Source organism: Camelus ferus, chromosome 17, assembly GCF_009834535.1.
Source record: "Camelus ferus isolate YT-003-E chromosome 17, BCGSAC_Cfer_1.0, whole genome shotgun sequence".
NCBI lineage: Eukaryota > Metazoa > Chordata > Mammalia > Artiodactyla > Camelidae > Camelus > Camelus ferus.
In genome coordinates, this window is record NC_045712.1 from 43,416,977 (window position 1) to 43,440,911 (window position 23,935).

A 23,935-nucleotide genomic window follows, 5' to 3' on the forward strand; every position below is an offset into this window, starting at 1 on the left:
CCTCCCTCCACCTCTTCTCTTAGGATGGAGGGAAGGCTGTGTGATTTCTGTGTATAGAACCAGAAAAAGCCCCAATAAGATGTGCTAGAAAACACATAAAATGTTAAAAAAAAAAATTCAAGCTCCCTGTAAGGCTGCTAACAACTAACATTTTGTTTTATTTCCTCCTGATCTTTTTACTTATACATATATGCATTTATCACACTCATGTATGTATTTATTGATTATGTAGTGAATATATGTTTAGTGAATATTTCCCCATTTTTTATTCTTTAAATTGAGATTCACACAGCATAACATTCATCTGTCTAAAATGTGCAACTTGGTGGGGTTTTTTAAATAATATATTCATGAGGTTGTGCAATCATAACCACTATCTAACTCCAGAACAGTTTTGTCACCCCAAAAAGAAACCCTAAAACCATTAGCAGTCTCTCCTCATTCCCCTAACCCTGTGAACTACCAGTCTACTTTCTAGATTTGCCTATTCTGGACATTTCTGATAAATGGAATCATGCAACATGTGACCTTTTATACCCATCTTCTTTCATTTCACATCATGTTTCCAAGATTCTTCCGTATTATAGCCTATGTTAGTACTTCAAGTTTTTTGTGGCTGAATCATCCTTTATTCTTTGAGTATGTTTATATAAAATAATTTATGTAGTTCCCTAGAAGGTCCTTTAAGTGGATTCCAGTTTTTCACCACAGTGAACACTTATGTGCCTTTTTCTGATTCTTTCATTAATGTAAATCTCTGAACCACAATATCAGCTGAGTTAGATTAGATTCAACAGTTTCAACTTGTGCTTTCAATTTCTTTAAACTGTGTACTTTTGATAATAGTAGCCCTGGATGATGAAATTTCCCTTTACTCCTTGATAACTGCAATGGGGACACATGTGCCCATTTCATAGTATTCTATCTGGTGTCGAGCAAACGGCACAGGGCCCCTGAGAATAGTGGGAGACCCAGGATGGTCTGTGTTCAGACCAGCTTCAAATCCTGACACTTGGAGGTGTTTCCTAACTTCTCGGACCTCAGCGTCTCTGTTTGCAAAAGTGGGGTTGTCTGGTCTGTCTCATCGGGCTGTTGGGAGGATTAAAAAGGGATGATTTTTAGGAAGGTGCCTGTTGTACAGTCAGCATCACTGTCGATGTTACTTCAGTGCTTAGACAAAAATGGGACCCAGGGAGAAAGCTCAATGGAAAGTTCTTTATCCAGTGTGACAGTTTTTCTTAGTATAGTCCTGTCTCGGCTGGGAATACACCTGGCAGAAAGGGTGATGTCCCAGCTAACATCCAGCACTGCTCTTACCAGGTAACGTCTCTGGTGCGCTAAATACCAATGACAGGGGATGGAATAACTTGCTTTTTTACCGTCTACATTAGCCGCCTGTATTGGCATTCTAACAGCTCTAATTGTTTAGATTACATTTCCGCCTTGACTCTTCTTCATGAGGTAATTTTCTCTAACACGAATATAGGTCAGGAATGAGATTGTACAAAACCTTCGTGCTACAGCAAACATGCCTCTGTCTTCATCTACTGCACCCAGAATAGTACAGCTCGGCGCCAAAGGGATCATCTAATAGGATCTGGAAATGGGCTTGCAGCTAGCTGTATGTACCATCAGGACCAATGCTGCCTCTCAGGAAAAACAAAACAAAACCAAACCCAAAATAAGAAAACAAAATACAAGAAACCCAGCCATGCTGTCATGTTGTATGTTACATGTTTTTTGTTTTATCCCAGGAATCCTCAATCTGGCATCTGGAGTGATAGATTTACTTAAGTTCTATTTCCCGGAATCTTTTGATCGCCTTACAAGGGATTCTGGCCTCTTCGATGGTCCCAAACCAATTGTCCTGGAGTCTTGTAGTGTGAGTGACTTGGCAATATTGCTTCGAGGCAACAAAAGGAAAACCCAGCCCATCGAATTTGGAGCCCATCAGGTGAGTTTCTTGAGATTGTATGTTTTTAAATAAAAGGCGAAGTGGGGAGGGTACAGCTCAAGTGGTAGAGTGCATGCTTAGCGGGCACAAGGTCCTGGGTTCAGTTTCCCAGTACCTTCTTTAAAAATAAATAAACCTAGTTACCTCCCCACCTCCACTAAAATAAAATAAATAATTTTTTTAAATAAAATAAAATAAAAGGCAGTTTGTGATTGAAAAAAGTTTTGAGAAGCTGAGTCATTCCACCAGGTAGAACTCAATAGCCCCTGTTCCAAAATGAGGAAGTTTCCGGGATGGGTGAGTGACTAATTGTTATTCACAGTCCCACCAGCCTGGCTGACCAAGTCCACACCGGTACTTCTCTTCAAAGACATTCTCTGCCTCCCATAGAAATCGACTCAGTGTTACTAGATTTCTCTTTCTACAATTTGATGTTTTTTCTCTTCTATTCCCTCGCTTTTTTTTCCCCCCTCAGGTGATCCTTGTAGCCAATGAAATGGCAAAGGAGAAAATTCCAGAAGAGCTGGGGTTAGCACTTGTGCTAACAGTTTATGAAGCAAAGGGCTTAGAATTTGACGATGTCCTCCTTTACAACTTTTTCACTGATTCCGAGGTATGTCATTCTGAGTTCTTTTCCCACAGTGCATGTATCTGTATGAGCTACCCTTCCACTCCTGGGAAGAGAATTTGGAGCTGAGTCGAAAAGAGTTTGTCACAGGTGCCTGTTTCTGTTTTGGACCATTGTCCATTTGGTGTGGGGCTCTTTGTGTGTTTGGATGTGGGTTTTGACAAGGGCTGTGGGTTGCTCCGCAGTGTCTCATGACCTGGTTCTTCCCATGCCCTGCCCTTCCCTGCTCTCTTGTATTCATCTCTTCTCAAGGCCTGGTACCCAAGTGCCAGCTTCCGGTTTTCCCTACGACTGTTATTCTTGACTCCCGAGGATGCTCGAGTTGGAGCAAGCTCTAATGAGAGCCTTACAAATGAAGGCAAGGTTAGCAGTGTCCACCTGGCGAGGACAAAACTGGGCAAGGTCATCCCTAGAGAGAGTGAACTCCGGGAAGACAAATGAGCCTTGGTTCCTGCCCCCGGGATCAGGTAACGCAGGAGACCAGAACAGCCGCCCCGCCTGAGCTTCCTTCCGGCATGGCTTCGCCACCACTGCTTGCAGGCAATGGCAGCCGGAGAGTCCCTGGACTGACAACTCAGTGACCTCTGTGCCAGCCTGTTGTCTCAACTTGGCTCCTGAGTGCTGGTGACAGTCTTTCTCCTCCAGCTCAGTACATTACGGGGAGAGCCACCAACTCAAGGCCATTGTCCTCAGTCTCCTAGCCACTGGTGTCTCTTCACCACCGTCTTTGATGGGGCTCAGGCTGGCTGCTGACTGTGGGGTGGGGTCTTCTTTGGGGACCTAGTTGGCTGTGCCCGGGTCCTCGTTGCAGATGTCCCACTGCACATGGCGCGTGCTCGAAGGGGCTATTTTCATACCCAAGTCAGGAGCACTCTTAGCTTTGACTCCCTAAAAATCTGCCCCAGAACTAACCCTTTGAATGGAGTCCATATTTTTCTTTTGTCTAGTCTTTTAAAAAATGTCACGTTTGCCTTGATAATACCTACAACTAATATTGCTACGGGCACTTTACAGTTTATAACGTGCTTTTTTAATACATTGTCTCAGTTCATCCTCCACTGACCCTCTGAGGTTGTATTTTTATTACCCCCATTCTACAGATAAGGCCAGGGGTCATGGACATTAAGTAAATTGCCCATAGTCATAATGTAGGTGCCAGAGCCTGGAGATGAAGTCAGATGCTCTGAGTTCTAAATCTCATGATCTTTCCCCTAAAATTCCTTCCTTTTAAAGCCCTGCATGCAAATCGGCTGCCAGAACCTTCCACAATGAATATATCATGGCCATCCCTTAAGTGCATTCCTTTTCTATTGGCTTTTGCTAATAAAATGAGATACATTCTCATTAATCCTGGAACCATTTTTAATCTCTGAGGACTAACTTTTTTTTCTCATAATACATCCATTGGTCATGGTTGGACCGAGGCTCTCCTAAAAGAGGAAGGGGTAAGACTTTGTTGTTCCTGTCTTTTATGAAGTGCCAGTTGTATGCTTGTGCTCGTTAGAAGCTCCAGGAGCTCTGGGCTGATACATTGGTAACTTGTGGTCAACTCTGTGTGTGAAAGAAAAATCTGGTTATTCTCTCTAACCTTGACCCTAGCACGGCAGAGTCCTGGATGCCTTGACCCTAAGCTCCCACCAATGGCTCAGTGAGTTGCATGAAATTAAAACAATGACCAATTGGATCTTTTGTAACATCCCCTTCATCCTATGTTTATAATCTCGATATGATGCTTCCCAGTTGCCATGGGAGTAGAGTCATGCATTCCCCAGCGCAAAGCACACATTCAGTTTATCATTTACAACCCCAAGACCAAAAGGCATCAGTGCAAATGGAAGTAGATGCTTTAGTCCAAGGAGAGGAGAGACAGAGGTCACTGAAGTCCCCAGTTGTCCTGGTCTGGCTGCTCACATGGGGTTTCTTTCAAGGTGAAGGCTGCTGAACAGTTTGCTATTTGAGGCAGATGGACTGAGGCAAGCACCTCTCTCCATCCCTGGACTCGTCTTCCACCCATGTGTCTAGCAGGCTCACTCTGTGTGTGTGTGTGTGTGTGTATGTGTGTGTGTGTGTGTGTGTGTGTGTAGGGGCTTCTTGTTGCCCTGACCTGTGAGTCTTCTCTTCAAAGGATCCATAACATCGTGATCTATCCCCTAATTAGTCAGTAGGAGAACCGTTCCTATTGAGGAGATGGTGTTTAAAGCACTTAACCTAGTGTTTATATAGTTTAAGTTACAGAATAACTGAAGGGAGGTGAAGAACTCTACCTACCCCGCCTTTCCATCATCCTTGAAAGGCTACAGAGGTAGAGAATAGCATCATTTTATAAACAGAAAAGAACAGACTAGGAGAGCTGACCACCTACTCCCTCCGACACACTAAAGTATGAAATCTGAAATTTCATGGGAATCCTTGACTCTAAACACTGCACGTCCTCTGGGCACTTTTGCCTCCTTAGGGTCTGCAAACTTAAGTCCTGGCAGCCAGATCCAGCCTGCTGTCTATTATTTTTGTGTGGCCTGTGAGCTCAGAATGGTTTTTACATTTTTAAATGGTTAAAAAAGAATCAAAAGGAAAATAATATTCTGTGGCATGTGAAAATTACATTCCATTCAGTTTTAGCATCAAGAAATAACGTTCTATGAGGTCCCTGCACGCCCATTCATTTACTACGGACTGTGGCTGCTTTTGCTCTACAAGGGTGGAGTGGAGTAGTTACAAGGGAGACCCTACCCACAAAGCAAAAAGGAGTCATTATCTGACCCTTGACCAAGAAAATTTGCAGACTCTGGTCTACAAGTCACAGTGGTTCTGTGGCTTGATTTGGATAAAGGGAAAAATGGCTAAAATATGAAGTCTTTCTCAAGCATGGTGTGGACACTTCACATTGATTATCTCCTTTCATTTCCCAACAAACCTGGGTCATTCTATCATCCCGGTTTTACAGAAAAAAATGAGACCTAGAAGAAGCAAATAAATATTTGGTCAAAGTCACATAGCTCATAAGTAGGTGAACTGTGCCATGCTGTGTTCTCTCTGAGCCCAGAGTCCATCTTGCATAGTGTACCCCAAGGCTCCCGAATTTCTCCATCCTTGGTTGAATCATTTAGTTTGGACAGTTTGTCCCATGTGTCTTAATGACTGAGCCTTAAACATGTTGTGAGAAGAGGTGAGGACGCTGGTTTCCTCTCTCCATCTGCTTGTGGAAATGCTTGCAGCGAGCACTTTGGGCCCTGAGCCTTCCCCCTGGAAGTGAGCACGTGTGCCTGCTTCGCGGCTGTCTTGGCCCAGCGTCTGGGGCTGTCTCCCCGGTAGCTGCCCTGATCCCTGCCTGGGCCCCGACCCCCACTCTGAGGCCACAGGACGCCCCCTCCTCATGGCTGGGGCTGAAGGCCTGGCCCCCATGTCAGGAAAAGGGGGCTCAATTCTCCGCAAGGCCTGGGGAGGCTGGGTGTAAGCTTCAGAAGTGTATTCTGCTGGTCTTTAATGTGTCTTTGTTATTCAGGCTTACAAGGAATGGAAGATCATTTCCTCATTTACTCCTTCATCCTCCGAGTCCAGAGAGGAAAGCGGGCCACTGATTGAAGTGCCCCTGGAGAAACGCAGCTCCTCCCCGGGGCGCCATCTCACCATCAATCCAGAAATGTACAAGGTGATTATCTGCCACTGGTCCTCACACTTACTTGACAGGGAGCCAGTAACCGAGACTTGGACAAGAAAATGAGGTTAGAGATGGAGCCTGTGCTGTGGGTCTTCCTGCTCATCAGCACTGGAGGGTGGAGGACAAGCAAGGGAACACGGGCATCTTAGCGTTGGGGACCCCTCTCCTCAGCAGAGAGCCGGGCTCGATTGATAGAGGTGCCCATGGGTAGGCTGCACCTCTGTTCACCTCTGGAACTTGGCTCTGTTCAGAAACTGTGACTGTTGTCTCCCAGCCTTGATTGTGCAGGGACCCGGCTCCCGGTCCCCTTGGCATCCCAGCTGCATCCTCAAGAAGGAGGCCAAAGCTATGAAGTTCTGTGGAGCTCTTGCCTAAGGGAGGCAAATGGGGGCCTTGAGTGATCGCAACATCACAGAAAATCAAACCAGCAAAATCAAAACCTTTGGGAGAAGCTACTGTCCTAGTTTTATGTCTTATACAGAGTACAAAACAAACAGAATAGCAGTTATCAGGTTATTTCTGTCAGTGCCAGGAAGGCTCTGCAGAAATAGATGTCAAATCACCGCCAAGCTATGCAAACCTCTGGATAGCCACAAATCCGTCATTGTTTTGAAATGTGCATTATTTCATCAAGGAGGCCCTCCCTGAGTTCAGGTCATCATCCCCTGAGACCGTCAGGCCTCCATCGTCCAGTAGGTCAGGAGTAATTTAGTGCTGATGATAGTCACAACAGAGGAGACTGCTCCAGTTTTACAAAAGAAGTTACAGTGACTGAGTGGGATGTAACCATGGGGGTAAACGGAGTGAAAAGTTCATGGGACCTGTCTGCACTATCTTCCTATGAATCTATAATTATTTCAAAAGAGACAAGCACAGCAGACCCCACGGTGGGTCTGGACTCAGGGCGCCCCTCTCTTGCTAGAGCTCCCTTTACCTGGGCTGCGGCCACAGTGAGCTCTCTGGTCCCGCTCATGCCTGTGCTGTCCTCCGTGAAATGTTGCACTTCTCCAAAATCCGAGTAAGCCTTTGAAGTGAGTCACACCGCACTCTAGACAGAGGGCTCACATCTTTGTCCTGTTCTCCTCTTTAGCTCCTGAACGGGGAGCTGAAGCAGCTGTACACGGCCATCACCCGGGCTCGGGTCAACCTCTGGATCTTTGACGAAAACCCAGAGAAGCGGGCTCCTGCTTTCAAATACTTCATGCGAAGGGATTTCGTCAAAGTTGTGAAAACGGATGAAAATAAAGGTCAGAGGTCATGAAAATATTCTGGTTGTCAGATAGAAAGCATGTTACTCTCAGCCACTCCAGGATCAGGTATAAAAGGGATAGTTTTTTGAAAGCACTATTCTGTCCACATTCTTCTGAGAAATGAGAATTTGTATTTATCACTAAGGTGTGTGGGAGGCAGAGGTGGAAATGGGATTGGGAGGGTTAACTCCTTCAGGGAAGGTCTTTTATCTGTCCTTTGGAGGTGAGCATCCTGGACAAGGTTAGAGAGAATAGGCTCTGTTGTGGGGAGGCAAAATGGTGTGGGCTCTTGGACAGCTGATAGGTAATACCTATCCGGATAAAAAATGTACGTGCCTTTTGACCCAGTAATTCCACTTCTAGGAATCTATCCAGAGATACTAGAGTATTATCAAGGATACTATCCAGAGTATTTCAAGGACGTGTCTCAAGGAGACGTGCATGAGAGGGTTCACAGCCCTGTTTGTAATTATGAGAAACTAAAAACGGCCTAAGTGTTCATCAAGGTGCAGCTGTTTGCAGGGACTCCTCTGGTGCCGGGATGGGCGGGTGTGGGGTTGCTGATGAGATGTGGGCACTTTTTACCCTCCTGTGCTGTTTGCCGAGTTTCAAAAAAAAACACCCAACATCATCATGAATTGTTTTCATAATTTGCAAAGGCTAGCTAATTAAAAAATGGAATGACGTTCTCCTGATAGCATAACTAGGGGAGAAATAATCAGCTCTCATGAGGAGATAACTGTTCTCTTTCTCGTGGGTTGGCAGTTGAGTTGGCTCCTCCAGGCCACGGTGAATTTCTCCAAGGATGAGGGGAAAGCTCAGGGCTCCGCGGCTGCAAAGAGGTTTGCTGGTTTCCTGAGCGTTTTCCAGCCAGTTTTAAGGAGGCTATTTCTGGTTACAGCCAATGGCGCGGCCAGGGACCAAGATCAGATGTTCTGTTCCTGGGACCTGACTGTATGGGCATAATGGGAAAAGTCAAAGTCTTGTGTTAACCGGGCTTCTCGTTAGAACTCTCCACCTGTGCAGCCACAGGGCATCATTCAGGGCCCACTTTCTTTCCCTGGGCCTCCTCTTCCTCGTTTAAGAGGAGAACGAGGGGGTGGCCTCCCAAGCTTGTTCTCATTCTTTCCTGCTGCTCAAACCTGTTTTATTCTTGAACTAGGTTCTGGCATTCGTTATAAAAGGTCATCAAGCTAAGCAGTTTTTGTTTTTTTTAATTAAAAAGTCACAATGGAAAAAAAAACAAATTTCTTCTGTATAGCACAGGGAACTATTCAATATCTTCATATTGAATATGACGAGAATCTTCAATATCTTGTAATAACCTTTAATGAAAAAGAATATGAAAACATTTATGTATATATATATGCATGACTGGAACACTGTACTGTTCAACCCCAGTACCTCCATTGAAATAAATAAGTAAATCTAATTATCTCCCCCACAAAAAACAGCAACAACAAAAAGACACAAGAAAAAGTACAGTGGTAATTGTGAGTCATGAGTTGCACAGGGTAAAGTCTTTGAGGACATCTGTTTCCATGGGGAACTTGGGGTGCGTGGAGTGACTATGTCATTGAGGGTTTCTTCCATGTGGCACCAGCAGAGGTCACTGACCTGAGGCAGAGATACTTCGGGGCTTTGCTGTGGGAATAACGTGTCACCAGGGCACTCAGTGCACATGGTGTCAGGACAAGATGCTGCGAAGTCAGTTTTGCACACAGAGGTGGTGGACAGCCAGCAGGGAGGGTCAGGCTGCAAGGATTCGTGTGTGTTTTTGCACCTTCTAAACAAAGCTGGCGTGTCCGCCTGGCTCCTCCAGTTGGCAACCCTTGGCCTGGGTGTCTCTGATTCGGCATCTGTGTTGTCTCGATACTCAGTCTTTCAGGTGTTTCATGAAGCTGTGACTCAGAATCTGCAGGGAGTGTCACCACTGCTGATGACACTTAGAGGGTCTCAGGAGAGCGGGCCAGTACAGTCACCACGGGTTGGTGAGAATAGCAGACGGACCAGCAGCAGGTGATTGTCATGGTCTGTGTCCACCAACCAGAATGTGTCAGATGGCTTCCTGCAAGGAGGACAAAGTCTGCACATTTGGAAATACTGTAAAATTTTATCACCTTGTCCCTTGCTAAGGCCCTGGCATGGGAGTTTGTCAAGAGCTACATGGCTTTGGGTTTTCAAGGAAGAATTAGAACTTGGTCTGTCTTCTAACTCATAGCCATACAAAAGTAGACCAAAGCTCAAATACCAAATGGCATCCTTTCTCACACCCACCTCCTCCTTCCAAAATGCACCAGAACCTGGCTGGATAAGCTCTCCTCTATCTTACATGAATACTAGACAGACAACATGGATGTGTTCTCGGGCTGCCAAACAAAGACTGGGTGGCTTACATAACAGAAGTTACTGTCTCACAATTTTGGAGGCTGGAAGTCCAAGATCAAGGTGCTGGTGGTTTGGTTTCTTCTCACGCCTATCTCCCTGGCTGTAATGATGTGTATGTGTTAATCTCCTCTTCTTATAAGGACGCCAGTCTGATTGGATTAGGGTCCACGCAACTGCCATGTTTTAACTTGATAATCTCTTTAAAGACCCTGTCTCCAAACACAGTTGAGTTCGGAGGGACTTGGGGGTTAGGGTTCAAAACTTGAGAAATTTTGTTGAGGCAAGGGTAAATTCAGCCCATAGCAACAGGTTTAAGTGAAGGATGCTCAGAGAGGCAAACCCACGTTTCTTTTTCATTTTAGACCTTGATGATAGCATGTTTGTTAAGACCTCAACCCCTGCAGAATGGATCGCACAAGGAGATTACTACGCTAAACACCAGTGCTGGAAGGTAAGGGGTGAGGTCTGCCTGCCCTGTGGCCTCGTCAGGCCTCCCAGATAGGGTTCTCATCACGGCATGTGTCACCAGGATGGGACAGGGGTCACAGTGTTTGTGCTGCTGCTGCTTCTGAAACATCCGGGCCTGTCCCTCTGTCTCCTAGGAAGCTGTCATCATCCTGCATTTTAAAACAGTAACAGATTGGTCTGCCCTTTGTTTCTCAAACTGATCAGGCATGGACCTCACTGCCAATCTGAGTCTGGCGGGCACAGGTTAAGCTTTGTCTCCGGAACTGAGCTCACCGATTTCAAGCCACCTGCCATCTTAGCAAGCCCATGCCGTCTTCTTACGGGAAATGTTCTCTCCGTTAGTCCTCTTGAAATACCGACACCAGCTTAAAGAGCCCCACAGGCAGCACCCCCACCCCTCACACGGTCTCAGGTGGGGCACCAGGCATTGTGTGTCTCCTGTGATGGAGCAGTAATGATGTCTTCACCTGCAGGTCACAAAAACCCCACAGAGTGCAGGAGGGTATAGCTCAGTGGTAGAGCACATGCTTAGCATGCACGAGGCCTGGGGTTCAATCTCCTGTACCTCCATTAAAAATGAATAAATAAATAAAAACCTGATTACCTCCCACCCCCCAAAAAAATAAATTTAAAAAAAAAGTGAAATTGTTGAAAAAAAAAAAAAGCTAAAAAAAAAAAAAAAAAACCCATGGAAAGGGGTATGTTGTTGTTTTTCATCCAACAACAAGAAGTCTGGTCTCAGGGTTGGTTCTGCAGCTGAATCAAGTCTCACTCCATGTCTTCCCTGTGCTGTTTGCAACTTACCAGAGCTTTCCCCTCCTGGCTGCATAATGGCTGCAGCAGTGCCAGGCACCTCACTCCCCTCAGCAGCATCCCAAGCAGGAATGAAGTGCAGGCACACATGTTCCTCTTGTGGCCTTTAAAAAAAAAAAAAAATCATGAGGTCCCCAGTGGACATCTTACCTTTCCCTGGTCAGCACTAGGTCACCTGTCCCTCCCTGACTGGAACGGATCTAGGAGAGCAGAGCAGTCCCCTCTGGTAGTTTCAGCCCTTCATGGGGGGGCAGGTTCTGCCATCAGGCAGCAAAGAGAGGACAGGGTCCTGGGGGTAAGTAACCAGCAGAGTGCCACACTGGCCAGGACCGCACAGAAATGCACCCTTCCCGAGACTGACTCTCCGGGGTGCCTGGGACTGCTCCATGTCTGCAGCTGTAAGCGGTGCTTCCTGAGAGAACAGCTGGAGCTGAGCTTTGGACCAATCCTTGCTTTCCTGTCCCTGCCTCCACGCTCACATTAGACTTATGTTTTTTCAGACTTAGGTCCGACTTCTCACATGTTACAGGAAAAGTGTCTGCAGTTTCTCTTGCCACTTCTGAACAGGTGTTTTAAGACGGTGATTTCTCAAAAGGACTCGTCCTGCTGTTTTAATGATCTACTTTTCCTTGGAATAGGGAGGGTACTGGGAAGTGATGGACGCAGTGACACAGCAAGTCAGAACTTAAGGGAAGCGACTGCTTGAGGTTCTCCCATGTGACAAGCCTGGGGAAGAGGAATTCTCAGTGTTTTCTTATTCCAAGTTCTTAGGAAAGTTTTGTCTGCTGTGGCAGGGAAAGTGCTTTTAAGTCTGCAGCAAGTCACTCACATCTGAGAGTTAGGAACTTTTGCTGCATAACAACCCCAAAAACAAGTCACTTACGTAGCTCACAGTTCTGTGGGTAGGCAAAGCTGAGTCCATCTAAGTAGTTCTTCTAGGCTGGGTGACTTAAGCTGTCCTCAGCTACCCGTCAGCGAGCAGATCTGTTTCTGGGGGTTGGCTGGCTCTTGGCTCAGGGGATGGGGGGTGAATGGGGTTCCTGGTGTGTTCACATGATGCCCGAGCAGGTTGCATGAGGGCACATGAGGCCTCGGCCTGGCCTGGGAGCTGGCCCAGTGTCACTTCTTTCTGCTGCATCATGTTGGCCAAAGCAGATCACAGCTCAGTTCAGGAGGGAGGGGAAACAGGCCACACTCTCCACAGAGAAATGGGAGAAGCTGCACAGTTACTCTGTAAGGGGGTGTGGATGGATGCAGAGCCAGGTGACGGACTGGGGCAACCCCTGTAATCAATTGTGAGGGAGAGGAAAACAGAATTTGCACTGTTGTGTGTTTGTTTGTGTCTGGAAAGTGTTTCCATGAACATGTCACAGTGGTGGAATTTGACCGAGCTCCCACAATGTACTCACTGCCCACCCTTGTTGCAGTTGGAAAGAAATACCAAACACTTGGCTATTGTTATAACACCAAGAATTTTTTTTTTTTTTTAGAAAGGGGGTTGGGGGCACAATATGGGCAGCAGGTATGGGCATGAAATAGGAAAACTGTATAGTCTTTCCTTTTCTCCCTCTCAGACGGGACTGGGGTGGGACCCAGTGCTCCATCCATGCAGACACGGAATGCATGCTTTCCCTCTCATGCTTCTGCCACCTCCATGACCTAGCTGGAAACAGAAACCTTTGGCTTATTCCAGGTTGCAGCCAAGTGTTACCAAAAAGGAGGTGCACTGGAGAAGGAGAAACTGGCTTTGGCTCACAACACCGCCCTGAACATGAAATCCAAGAAAGTCAGCCCCAAGTAAGAGTCTTGGGTGGAGGTTATTTCAGGTTTGCTCTCATGAGAGCTGTGGGTTATACATATACAGGTGGCACGTCAACCTCCCATGGAAGCTCTGCTTTGTTTCCTCCTCCCAGGGAAAAGCAGGTGGAGTATTTGGAACTGGCTAAGACCTATCTGGAGTGCAAGGAGCCGAAGCTGTCCCTTAAGTGTCTGAGCTACGCCAAGGAGTTCCAGCTCTGTGCCCAGCTGTGCGAGAGGCTGGGAAAGGTATGCCTGTGGCTGCTCCTGGGAGAACTGGGCTTCCCTGGGCAGACAGAAGGGTGGCCCCCAGCCTCCGCCTGGGTCAAGACGGGGAGGTTGGCCCTGTTGACTCAGTGGGTGGCCCCTCTTTCTCCACTCACTCCATTTGTGTGTAGATGGATGCATGGACTCTGTGTGTATGCCCATGTCTGTGCCAATGTTTGGGTTTTTTTTTAATTTTTAATTGACGTGTGTTGGTTTCCAATGCTAGTTTCAGGTGTACAGCAAAGTGATTCAGTTATACATATACATACATACACATATTTCTCAGATTCTTTTCCATTATAGGTTATTACAAGAAATTGAATATAGTTCTCTGTTTTGTACAGTAGGTCCTTGTTTTTTATCTATTTTATTTATAGTAATGTGTGTCTATTAATCCTCAGCTGCTAATTTATCCCTCCCCGTCCCTCTCCCCTTTGCTAACCGTAGTTTGTTTTCTATGTCCGTGAATCTGTTTTTGGTTTATAAACAGAATTTGTATCTTTTTTTTTTTTTTTAGATTCCACATATAAGTGATATCATATGATATTTGTGTTTCTCTGTCTGACTTGCTTCATGTGTCAATATTTGAGACCCAATATTAACTACAGGGAGGCTGAATGTTCACATCAAAGGGAAGATGGGTTTTAGATATCCCTGCCTTCTCTTTCTCTGTGTTCAGTCTGGAGTCAGCCTGGGGGGACAGTCTAGCATTTACATGGTGGTTTCTCTGTGTTCCCAGCAGTTACCCTAGGTCCGCACCGACCAATCTGACAGCCACTAACCATGTGTGGCTACTTAATTAAACATTTTTAAGTTAATTAAAATGTAATAAAGTTAAAAAATTCAGTACCTCCGTCTCATGAGCCGCGTCTCAAGTGCTCTATGGAATACAACATTTCCATCATGGTGGACATGCTGGTGGACGGAGCTGCTGGTCCAGAGCACAGCGACTCACAGTGCAGTCAGCAGGCTGGCTCCGGCCACAAACAGTTATTACCTGCAGCGAGATTAACACTCAGGAGGAAAGTAAGCCGTTCATTGCTGTGACATCCCAGTGGTGACAGTTTTCTTAGTGATTTGTTTTTCTTCTTCTTTTTTTTAATTGAGATATAATTGATGTATAACATTATATTGGTTTTAACTGTGCAACATAATGATTCAATATATGCATCTATTGCAAAATGATCATGGCAGTAAGCTTAGTTGATGACTATCACCACCCATAGTTATATTTAAGATCACTTTCCTTTATATGCAGAATCTAAAAAATAAAACAAACAAGCAAATATAACAAAACTGAAACAGACTCACAGGTACAGAGAACAAACTGTGGTTACCAGAGGAGAGTGGGAGGGGGTCGGGGCAAAATAGATGAAGGGGATTAAGAAGTACAAACTACTAAATATAAACTAAGTAAGTTACAAGCTGTAATGTACAGCACAGGGAATACAGCCAATATTTTATAATAACTTTGATGGTGTGTAATCTATAAAAAAATATCAAATTACTATGTTGTACACCTGAAACTAATATAGTATCGCAAGGGAACTATACGTCAATAAAGAATAATAAAATTAAAATAAATAAAATTTTAAAAAGATCTACACTGTTAGTAACTTTCAGATATACAATACAGTATTATTAACTATAGTCACCATGCTGTATGGAAAGCCGTTCATTTTCAAGATTTTAATTAAAAACAATTTTTTACTGAAATATAGTTGATACACAGTAATATTATATGTTACAGATGTACAATATGGTGAGTCACAATCTTTAAAGGTTGTACTCCATTTTTAGTTATTATAAAATATTGGCTGTATTCCCCATGCTGTACAATATATCCTTGTAGCTTATTTTATACCTGATAGTTTGTACCTCTTCATCCTCCACCTCTATCTTGCCCCTCCCCCTTCCCTCTCCCCAGTGGTAGCCACTAACTAGCTGTTCTCTGTATCTGTGAGTCTACTTTTTTGTTATATTCACTAGTTTGTTCTATTTTTCAGATTCCACATATAAGTGATACTTACAGTACTTGTCTTTCTCTGTCTGACTTATTTCACTTAGCACAATACCCTCCAAGTCCATCCATGTTGCTGCAAATGGCAAAATTTCCTTCTTTTTTATGGCTAAGTAATATTCCATTGTGTGTATGTGTATATATACGTATGTATATATGTATATATACCATATCTTGTTTATCCATTCTTCTATTGATGGACACTTCACTTGCTTCCGTGTCTTGGCAATTGTGAATAATGGGAAGCAGTTCATTTTTACTGTATCAGTGGTTGTGGGTTGGACAGGCAGCTTCTGGCCCTCACCACAGGGTGTGTGAGGGCTGTGCTCTAGGGTGCCCAGCTGCAGCTGCTGCATTTCCCCCTGGGTCAGGCTTTAGGACCGTCCAGTAGGGAGAGAGGAGTAACTCCTGGACCCTCACAGCACCCTGGGCATTGGGCTCCAGGTCAGTGTTAGAGGAGCTAAGGCCCTCCCCATGCTGCCTGCCCCACCCCATGTTTACTGAGAGATGTGACTAATCAGGATATGAGAGGAGGGGGTGGAATGGAGATTTCAGTGTGGGTGGATGTTTGGGTCCTAAGAGTCCCAGAACTAGAGTGGTTTCCAAACTCCACATTCCTTCGTCCTCCACCCTCCAATCTCCAAGGCACCCCCTTGGGCCCTAAGCAACAGGGGACAGACCTGAATTTGCCACTGTCCCTTGTCCCGTTTGCCTGCTAGTGCCCATCCTGACTGAGCCAGAGACCACTTTGTCGTCTGCTCACCTTGCCTCCCACCGCCTGCTGAGCTCTGCCTCTGAGAGCAGAGTAGGGCCCAGGAGGCTGTGCATCTGGCCCCCATGCCCGTCTCCATGACCTTGGTGCCTTCAGAATGTGGAGGCAGCCCTGCTCCCGGAGACATAGCCTTCCCGCCTGCCTCCACTTCCCCAGGGTTGACTACTGGGGATAACTCCTTCTGTCTTTCACAACACATTCTAGCAGCTCTGAGCCCCCCTGGGGAAGAGTCTGGTCCCCTTCTCTGCTCAGACCCCTTCCTTGAAGAGTATTCAACTTTCGGCCGGCTTCAGACCTCTTGTGGTCATCTCACCAGTCTAACCAGCATGATTCAAACAGACCAGACTTTGCAAAATCCTTAGGCCAAACCGTCTGCCTGTTTCCAGCCCCCCAACAGGTGCTAACCCCCTAGGAGAAGTGTTTGTGAGGAGCCTAAGCTTTTTTCCAGGGGTTCCTCCACCTTGCCTGTTTGCTGCCTCTCCAAATAGCATCACGGTTTCCTGGAAACATCTCAGGACTCTTCCTCCAGGTGGCAGGAGCCAAGTGACCTAAGCAGGGGGACTGCTTGGAGCCAGCCCTCTCCTCTCTTGGTCCAGTTGGGCACACACTCGCACCTGATAGGGCCTGTGTTCACACAGGGGTTTTCTTCTGCGTGGTCAGCACTGTCAAGGAGAGGAAAAGAGACATGGTGGTGAGATGTTCTGGTTATGGGTTTGACTGACGTGGCAGGATGCAGCTGGTAGCTAGCTCCCTGGTCCGTGAGGTCTCTGGATGTAGAATAACCACACTCCAGTCTTTTTTGTATTTTGGCATTTTGTGTAGCTTGTCTCATTAAATAAAACCCAGCTAAGATTTATTAGAGGGCCTGGCCCAGGTACTTTGTTTTTGTTTCATTTTCATTCTGTTCTCTCTTTGGACCTCAGGTGCAGCCAGTTGACTTAGGAAATTCAATATTCAACATATAGGTAGACCCCCTAGCCTGTGCCAGGCATTGTGAGCACTGGTCCTCCATATCTGAGGTTCCTCTGTATCCTTGGTTCCACATCACGAGTTCAACCAACTGCAGATCATGTAGTGCTGTAGTATTTACTATTTTTTAAAAACCCACATATAAGTGGACCCATGCAGCTCAAACCCGTGTTGTTCAAGGGTCAGCTGTAATCAAATCCATGTTTCTCCCCTGAAGTTTGTGTGTCTTGGGTTTTGTTGAAGACTTTCTTTACCTCAAGGTTGCAAAGATACTCTCCTACGTTCTTCTCCAGTAGCTTTCACATTTAGATCTTTAACTCATCTGGAGCTTACATTTGTGTATGGTGTGAGGTTGGGATTTCACTTAATTTTTTTCTTGTAAAGAATTAGTTTTCCTAATATTCCCTATGTTTTAGTGTTTTTCACTGGATTCTAACACATAGCAGATACACAACCATCCTCTTTATTATTCATAGTATCAGTTTACTTTTAAGATTATGTTATGAATATTCTAAGAGTAAAATTTTACTCTGTCCTAGATAAGAGATGCCGCCTATTTCTATAAGCGAAGCCAGTGCTACGAAGATGCTTTCAGGTGCTTTGAGCAGATTCAGGAATTTGATCTAGCCCTCAAAATGTACTGCCAAGAGGAGCTATTTGAAGAAGCTGCTATGGCCGTGGAAAAGTAGGTGTTTTCTCCTCTTCCTCCCCCACCTGCCCCTACCCCACCCTCCTGTTGCTCCTTGGGGACAGCCTGCCTTGGGTGGTGGTACCCTATTCTTCTAAAGTGACTTGACCATGTCACTCTCCTTGCACTTGAGTGGTAGCCTTGGGGATAGGTCAGGAATTCCTTGAAAGCTTTGATACTGTCATGAGGAAAAGGGGCAGAAGAAGAAGATAAAGGGTGTGTATGTAACCCCACACATACCTGGCAAAAGAGAAAAGTCACAGGTTAGACAATAAAAGACTAATGTGTGTGCAAGCCCCCGTCTCCCTTTTCTCAATAACCACATATCAAATGGAACAGGGTTGTATACCCAAAACCAGTAGCATGCTGTTACGAAATTTAAGGAATTTTTTTTCCAAGGATAATTTTGCTCTGCATAATTTTTGCCCTACAGACTGACTTTCAAACTTAACTGTCACTTGCTTAGATTCCAACTCTACTCTGCTTCATTAGTTAGACATACAAATGCCTTGTTCCTGTGAGAATAAAGAATTGTATCAGTGTAAAATGAAGCCTTTCTAAAGATGCTGGATAACTTTAGGTTCTATTTTGAGGTTCATATTGACATGTGGGCATTTCATAGTTGCTCTATGCTCTGTTTTGTCAATTACCGATTGGGTGATAATGAGCTGACACTGGTGTTGCCTGTCATTGCAGGTATGAAGAAATGCTAAGGACCAAGACCTTTCCCATCTCCAAGCTCTCCTACTCAGCCAGTCAGTTTTACCTGGAAGCTGCAGCCAAGTACTTGAGTGCAAATAAGATAAAGGAGATGATGGCTGTGCTCTCGAAGCTGGACACAGAGGACCAGCTGGTGTTCCTCAAGTCTCGGAAGCGGCTGGCGGAAGCTGCAGACCTCCTGAACAGGGAAGGTCGAAGAGAAGAGGCTGCCCTCCTGATGAAGCAACACGGCTGCCTCTTAGAGGCGGCCAGGCTCACCGCCGACAAGGACTTCCAGGCCTCGTGTCTGCTGGCGGCCTGCCCGCCTCAACGTGGCCAGGGATTCGGATGTGGACCAGACCAAGGCCATCCTTAGAGAAGCCCTTGAGCTCTGCCATCAGACCAATCAGGCATCCGGCATCGCGGAGGCTCACTTCCTGCAGGGGGTGATCCTGAGAGACTTTCAGAAGCTCAAGGACGCCTTCCTGAGGTTTGACAAGCTCAACCACTCCGCAGGAGCGGTGGAGGCCCTCTCCGAAGCCGCCAGCCAGTGTGAGGCTGACTCTGACAGTGTCCTGGCCCTGGCTCCAGGGGGCTTGGAAGTCCTCCTCAATCTGGTCAGGGCCCTCAAAAGCGTGACCAACAACGCAGAGAAGGAAATGGTCAAGTCTTGCTTTGAGTTTTTTGGGATTTCCCAGGTGGATGCCAAGTATTGCCAGATAGCTCAGAACGACCCTGGACCCATATTAAGAATAATTTTCGACCTGGATGTGAACTTGAGAGAGAAGAAAGTGAAAGAGCATTTCTTGATTATGACGGACCAGGTGAAATTAGCCATCAACAAACACCTTTTGAGCAGGCTGTGTCAAATCACACGGAGCCTCCTGGGGAAGACCTACCCGAGCGTCTGCAGGAGGTTTATCGTCGGCTTAAAGTGTGAGGATGAAGACTGTGAAGATTTCCACAGGCCTCTGCGGCGCTGTGAGGCCAAGTGCGTGGTTCAGACAAAGATACACCTAGTGGCGATCAATGGACTGCTTTTGGAAGCCAAAAAAGTATTCCCCAAAAGCTTAGCTGAAGAACTTGAAGAAATCGATTGTATTTTGTCTACGGATAAGTATGGCTTTTGCAAATCCTTCCTGAATGTCCTCTTCCCCAAGCATTTCCATCAAAGAGTGTTGTCGGAAAACCCCATGGCGTGCAGAGAAATCCTCAAGCCGCATTACAAGTCCTTCCGCTCCTACAAGTCTGCCCTGAAAGAGTACGTCCATTTTGTGTTTCAAAACGAACGGCCCCGGAGCCGCCGGGAGTCCACGGACCTGTGGCTGAGCGCCATGCAGGCTTTTCTCCTCTCTGCCAGCTATCCTGAGGAGCTTGAAAAGCTGCTCCACCGGGAGGAGGACAATTACAACAGGGAACTCAAAGCCCTCCAGGCGGACAAGGAGGAAAGGGGAAGCGGGAGGGGCAGCAGGACGAAAGGAATAGAAGGGAAGTTCGGCATGCTGGCGCCCAACAAGGATGCTGAGAGTGCGGAGAAGACCCATTTGTGCTTCATCCGGCTGCTGGAGGATTCCATCCAGCAGTTGTACGTGCACAGGAACCCCGAAGGCTACAAGAGGCGCTTTTTCCGTTTCATGAACGTCCTTGTTAAGAGGTGTAAGGAACCACTCATCCCTAGCATCGGGAACACAGTGGCCCTGCTGGAGTTACAGTTCGTCCACTGTGGGGCAGTCCTGGCCCGTCTTTGGAAGAAGGCCATCCTGTGCCTCCCCAAGAGCTACATCGCGCTCTTGCACTACTGGGAGTTCCTGTTCAGCAAGAGGGAGCCCGGGGACGTGTTCTCCATCATTCAGGAGTACAGACCGAAGGACGTGACCAGAGCCATTCAGGCTTTCCAGTTACACCTGTCCTACCTCGTCAAGGTGCTGTGCGGCTGGGAGAACGCGAACTTCAACGTCCTGCTTGATGCCTTCAGTGAAATAGACTATGTGGTCTCCGGGGAGGCAGAGCGGACCCTGGTGCTGTGCCTGGTGATGCTGCTGAATGCGGAGGAGTTTCTGCAGCCGTCCTGCAAGCCTCTCCTGTCCCGCCACTTCCAGAAGATCGAGGCGAGCCTGCAGCTGATGAGCACGGACTGCCCGGACCAGGTCCCTGAGAGACTCCTCAGAGTGGTGAAGCGCGTGCTGATGGCGGGCAACGTCAAGTCCGTGGCAGAGGCGCTGCAGGACTTGCTCTTTGAGCGGGACGAAGAGTACCTGATGGACTGCCACTGGCGATGGGACAGCGGGCACCCCAAAGGGGCCGGGGTGTGCGGCCTCTACCACGAGGAGGTCAGACTGAACCGCCTACTCTCCTGTGGACCCCGTGGGCTACTTTGCCGAGCCAGAGGGTGAGTTCGGTCAGGACGAGACGGAGGAGCTGGCCTCTGAGGACCGGGACCACCACCTCCTGGCCGCCATCCTCTCGCAGAAGCAGCGGAAGGCTTCCATCCAGCGGAAGCTGAGGAGGGCATGCCTGGTGGTGTCCTTGTGCATCAGCTGGAGGAGGAGGGCAGGGGCGCAGACCGAGCGCTTCCAGGAGGAGAGCGGGGAGCCGGTGGCCCGAAACTTCAAAAAGGCCGACGTGGACCGGACCCAGTGCGACCTGTGCGGAGTGAAGTTCATCCGAGGTCCCGAGAACTATTTCAGTCCAGGGAACTACTTTGGCCCGGATCAGGCAATTCAGGGAGCAGCTTCTGGGGCTGTGGCCCTTTCCGGGGCTGAGCTGAACGACGAGGAAGGTCGGGAGAGGAACAGTGAGTCTTACGAGGAGCACATCCGCCTGAAAGGCCACCACAAGCAGCAAGTGGCCTACCAGAAGTACTGGAAATTTTTCCGCGAGAGGGTGGACCCGGCTATTGAGAAAGGCAAGCTGGTGGTGCAGGACATCGAGCAGAGCGTGTGGGTCCGCAGCCACCTGGGCTCCAAAGAGCAGAGCCACATGCTGCAGGGGAAGGTCCAGGAGAACATCAAGAGGGTTTTGGACGCAGTGGAGGATCTCTACAGGCGGAAGGCCTGGGCTGACGGTGAGGGTCCTCGGAAGTCGGGCCCAGATGGTCTTAGAACCCAGGCTTTGAGAACGTAGGTCCCAGTCGAGTCCTTTGTGCTCCAGGTCTGACCTGGGGATGGTGGAATCTTGGCATTGGCAGAAATACAAGTGAGACAGTGGATTTCCAACTGCAGCAAAGCCCCAGTGGTTTGGACCACCCTCCCCCAATTAACAGGGTGTGATTGTCTTGGGCCAGGATAGTTTCCTCTGGAGTGACAGGCAAGAATTTACTCCCCAACTCTATGGAATGGATTTGGGGAGAGTGTTTTGAGTCTTGAGGAAACTCTTTAAGTTTCCCCCATTCATTTAGTCAGTGATCATTTCTTGAGTACCTACTATGTGCTGAGCCCTTGACTGAGATCTAGAGGTGTGGGTAGCTAGTCTCTTCCTTTTAGGAGGGCTCTTATGCCACACCCAGTGGGGGCCTTTAAGAATTCTTATGTAGGCTTTGAATCAGATTTCCTTAGAAAGTACCCCAACTAGAAAGCCCGCCAAATGGGTGGGCAAGTCTGCCCCAAACCTGTGGGTCCTTGCCTGCCAATAGAGAAAGAATTCTCAGTGGAAGTAGAGGGACAAAGTGAAAATAAATAAATAAATAAATAAATAAATAAATAATAAATAAATAAATAAATAGAAGAGAGAGCTGCTTTATTGCTTAGAGAGAGAAGTAAAAAAAGAAAACCTTAGAGAGGGGAGCCATCAGCTGGTCCAGACAGCTCCAGCCCCTGATCGGGCGGCAGGGTCTTTTATTGGAAGGCTCTGCCATCCTTATCTTCATTCCAGTGGTGCCAGTCTTCTATTACTGGCTCTTTCCTCCAGTAGAACTCAGCCCTAAAACAGAAACTTTGGCAGGGGATAAAAAAGAACAAAGAAAGAGATACTGGGGTATGTCCTTGGGATTGATGCAGCAGTGGTGGAACATAAAATGTCCTGGTGTTGGACTGTGTCCTTGGAACCAAGAAGCCAGCTGCAGGATAAGAGAAACAATCTGTTTTTTAACGGCTTGGCACTTGCTTTCCCTTGTTCATCAGCCAGAGTCAGTAAGCTTGTCATTACTTCCTCATTAGCCATGTCTTAGCAACACTGGGTGGAAGTTATGTGTAAAATTAGTGAAGTTATGCATTTTTAAATCATTCTATACTTCAGACACTTCATTTTTTTGTTTTGTTTTGTTTTAGTACATGTTAGTTGGTATCACTTTTTTTGTTTGCTTTTTCTTTTGGGGGGAAGTAATTAGGTTTATTTAATGGAGGTACTGGGGGTTGAACCTAAGACCTCGTGCATGCTAAGCATGCACTCTACCACTGAGCTATACCCTCCCCCTCCAGTTTTTTTTTAAAATGACATTTTGAACGAAAGCTCCCTTGAAAGGCTTGCCATTGGCTGTCTCTACAGACACACAGGACTGTGTCAAGCTGGCTCTGATGGTAGTTTCTGCTCATGGCGGTAGATGCTTCTCCTCTGGGGAGGCAGAGACACGCTCTTGGGAGACGAGGTTTTGGCTCTAGTACTGAGTTTCCTGGTCCCTGCAGCGACCCCCTCACTCAGGACCCTGGTTCTTTGGTTCCCTAGCGGAGGAGGTCATGGCACGGCTGGTCAACATCCTGATCCCGTCCGTCAGTGATGCGCGGGAGTGGCTGCGGAAAACAGAGATGCACTTGAAGGAGGAAGGTGAGGAGCCCTTCATCCCAGGGCGGTGCTCTGGGTCTCATGGTTCTTGGTTTTGCTGGGTCCCAGGTCAGTGTGAGGGGCGCTGCCTACGACGTGAGCAGTGGTCACTCACCACCATCTAGGAGCATGGCCCCTGGGTGAGTCAGATTATTGACAACCTAGTGTCTGAGTTCCCCATCTGACTGTGAGGGTTATTTGGGGCTCATGCCAGCTGCTTTCTCAAAAATTTTTGCCACTCATGAGCTGCTAATGAAGTTCCATACAGTAGAACTTCCTGCTCCATATGGTGATTCCCAGGATGGACAAAGTGTCTCCAAGCCATCCCTTGATAAATGTTTGCCTGTGCAAACCACTCATGTAAGTCAGTATTTATTGAGTGTCTGGAATGTATCAGCACTGTTCTGGGCTTGGGGATAGAAAACAAATTTGTGAACAAAACAGACAAAATCATTGGGGAAACATGCATGTGTCTTCCTACTGAGGGTTGAAGGCTAGTGTAGAGTGAGTTGGGTTTCTTTCTTGACAGTCAGACTTATCTTGCCAAGTTCTCTGCGGTCTGGAGTCTTCCCTCCTGCTCAGCCCAATGGCTGCCCTTTCTTGGTGGGACCTTATTTTTTCTTCCTCCAAATATTTCACCTGCCCTGGATGCCATTGTGTGAGTCTTTGTAATCCAGATGCTACTGGAAAATCCAGACCCTGGAGCTGGAGGAGACTTGGACAACACAAATGTCTGTGCCAGTAAAAAACAAAAAAATCTTTAAAATATAGCCCCTGGTGGCACTGTGATTTTTGTGATTGTTTCATAA

General features: G+C 47.0%; 1 protein-coding gene across 1 annotated transcript in view; it reads left to right on the top strand.

The window, feature by feature from the left end:
- Window positions 1–23,935, top strand: part of TRANK1 (tetratricopeptide repeat and ankyrin repeat containing 1) — a 79,817-nt gene that overhangs the window by 52,740 nt on the left and 3,142 nt on the right. Inside the window, 12 exon segments of the mRNA XM_032459269.1 lie at window positions 1,755–1,954; window positions 2,430–2,567; window positions 6,085–6,231; window positions 7,331–7,487; window positions 10,241–10,329; window positions 12,853–12,956; window positions 13,073–13,205; window positions 17,524–17,669; window positions 18,369–18,690; window positions 18,692–20,725; window positions 20,727–21,435; window positions 23,031–23,129. Coding sequence (XP_032315160.1) covers window positions 1,755–1,954; window positions 2,430–2,567; window positions 6,085–6,231; window positions 7,331–7,487; window positions 10,241–10,329; window positions 12,853–12,956; window positions 13,073–13,205; window positions 17,524–17,669; window positions 18,369–18,690; window positions 18,692–20,725; window positions 20,727–21,435; window positions 23,031–23,129 — 4,278 coding nt within the window.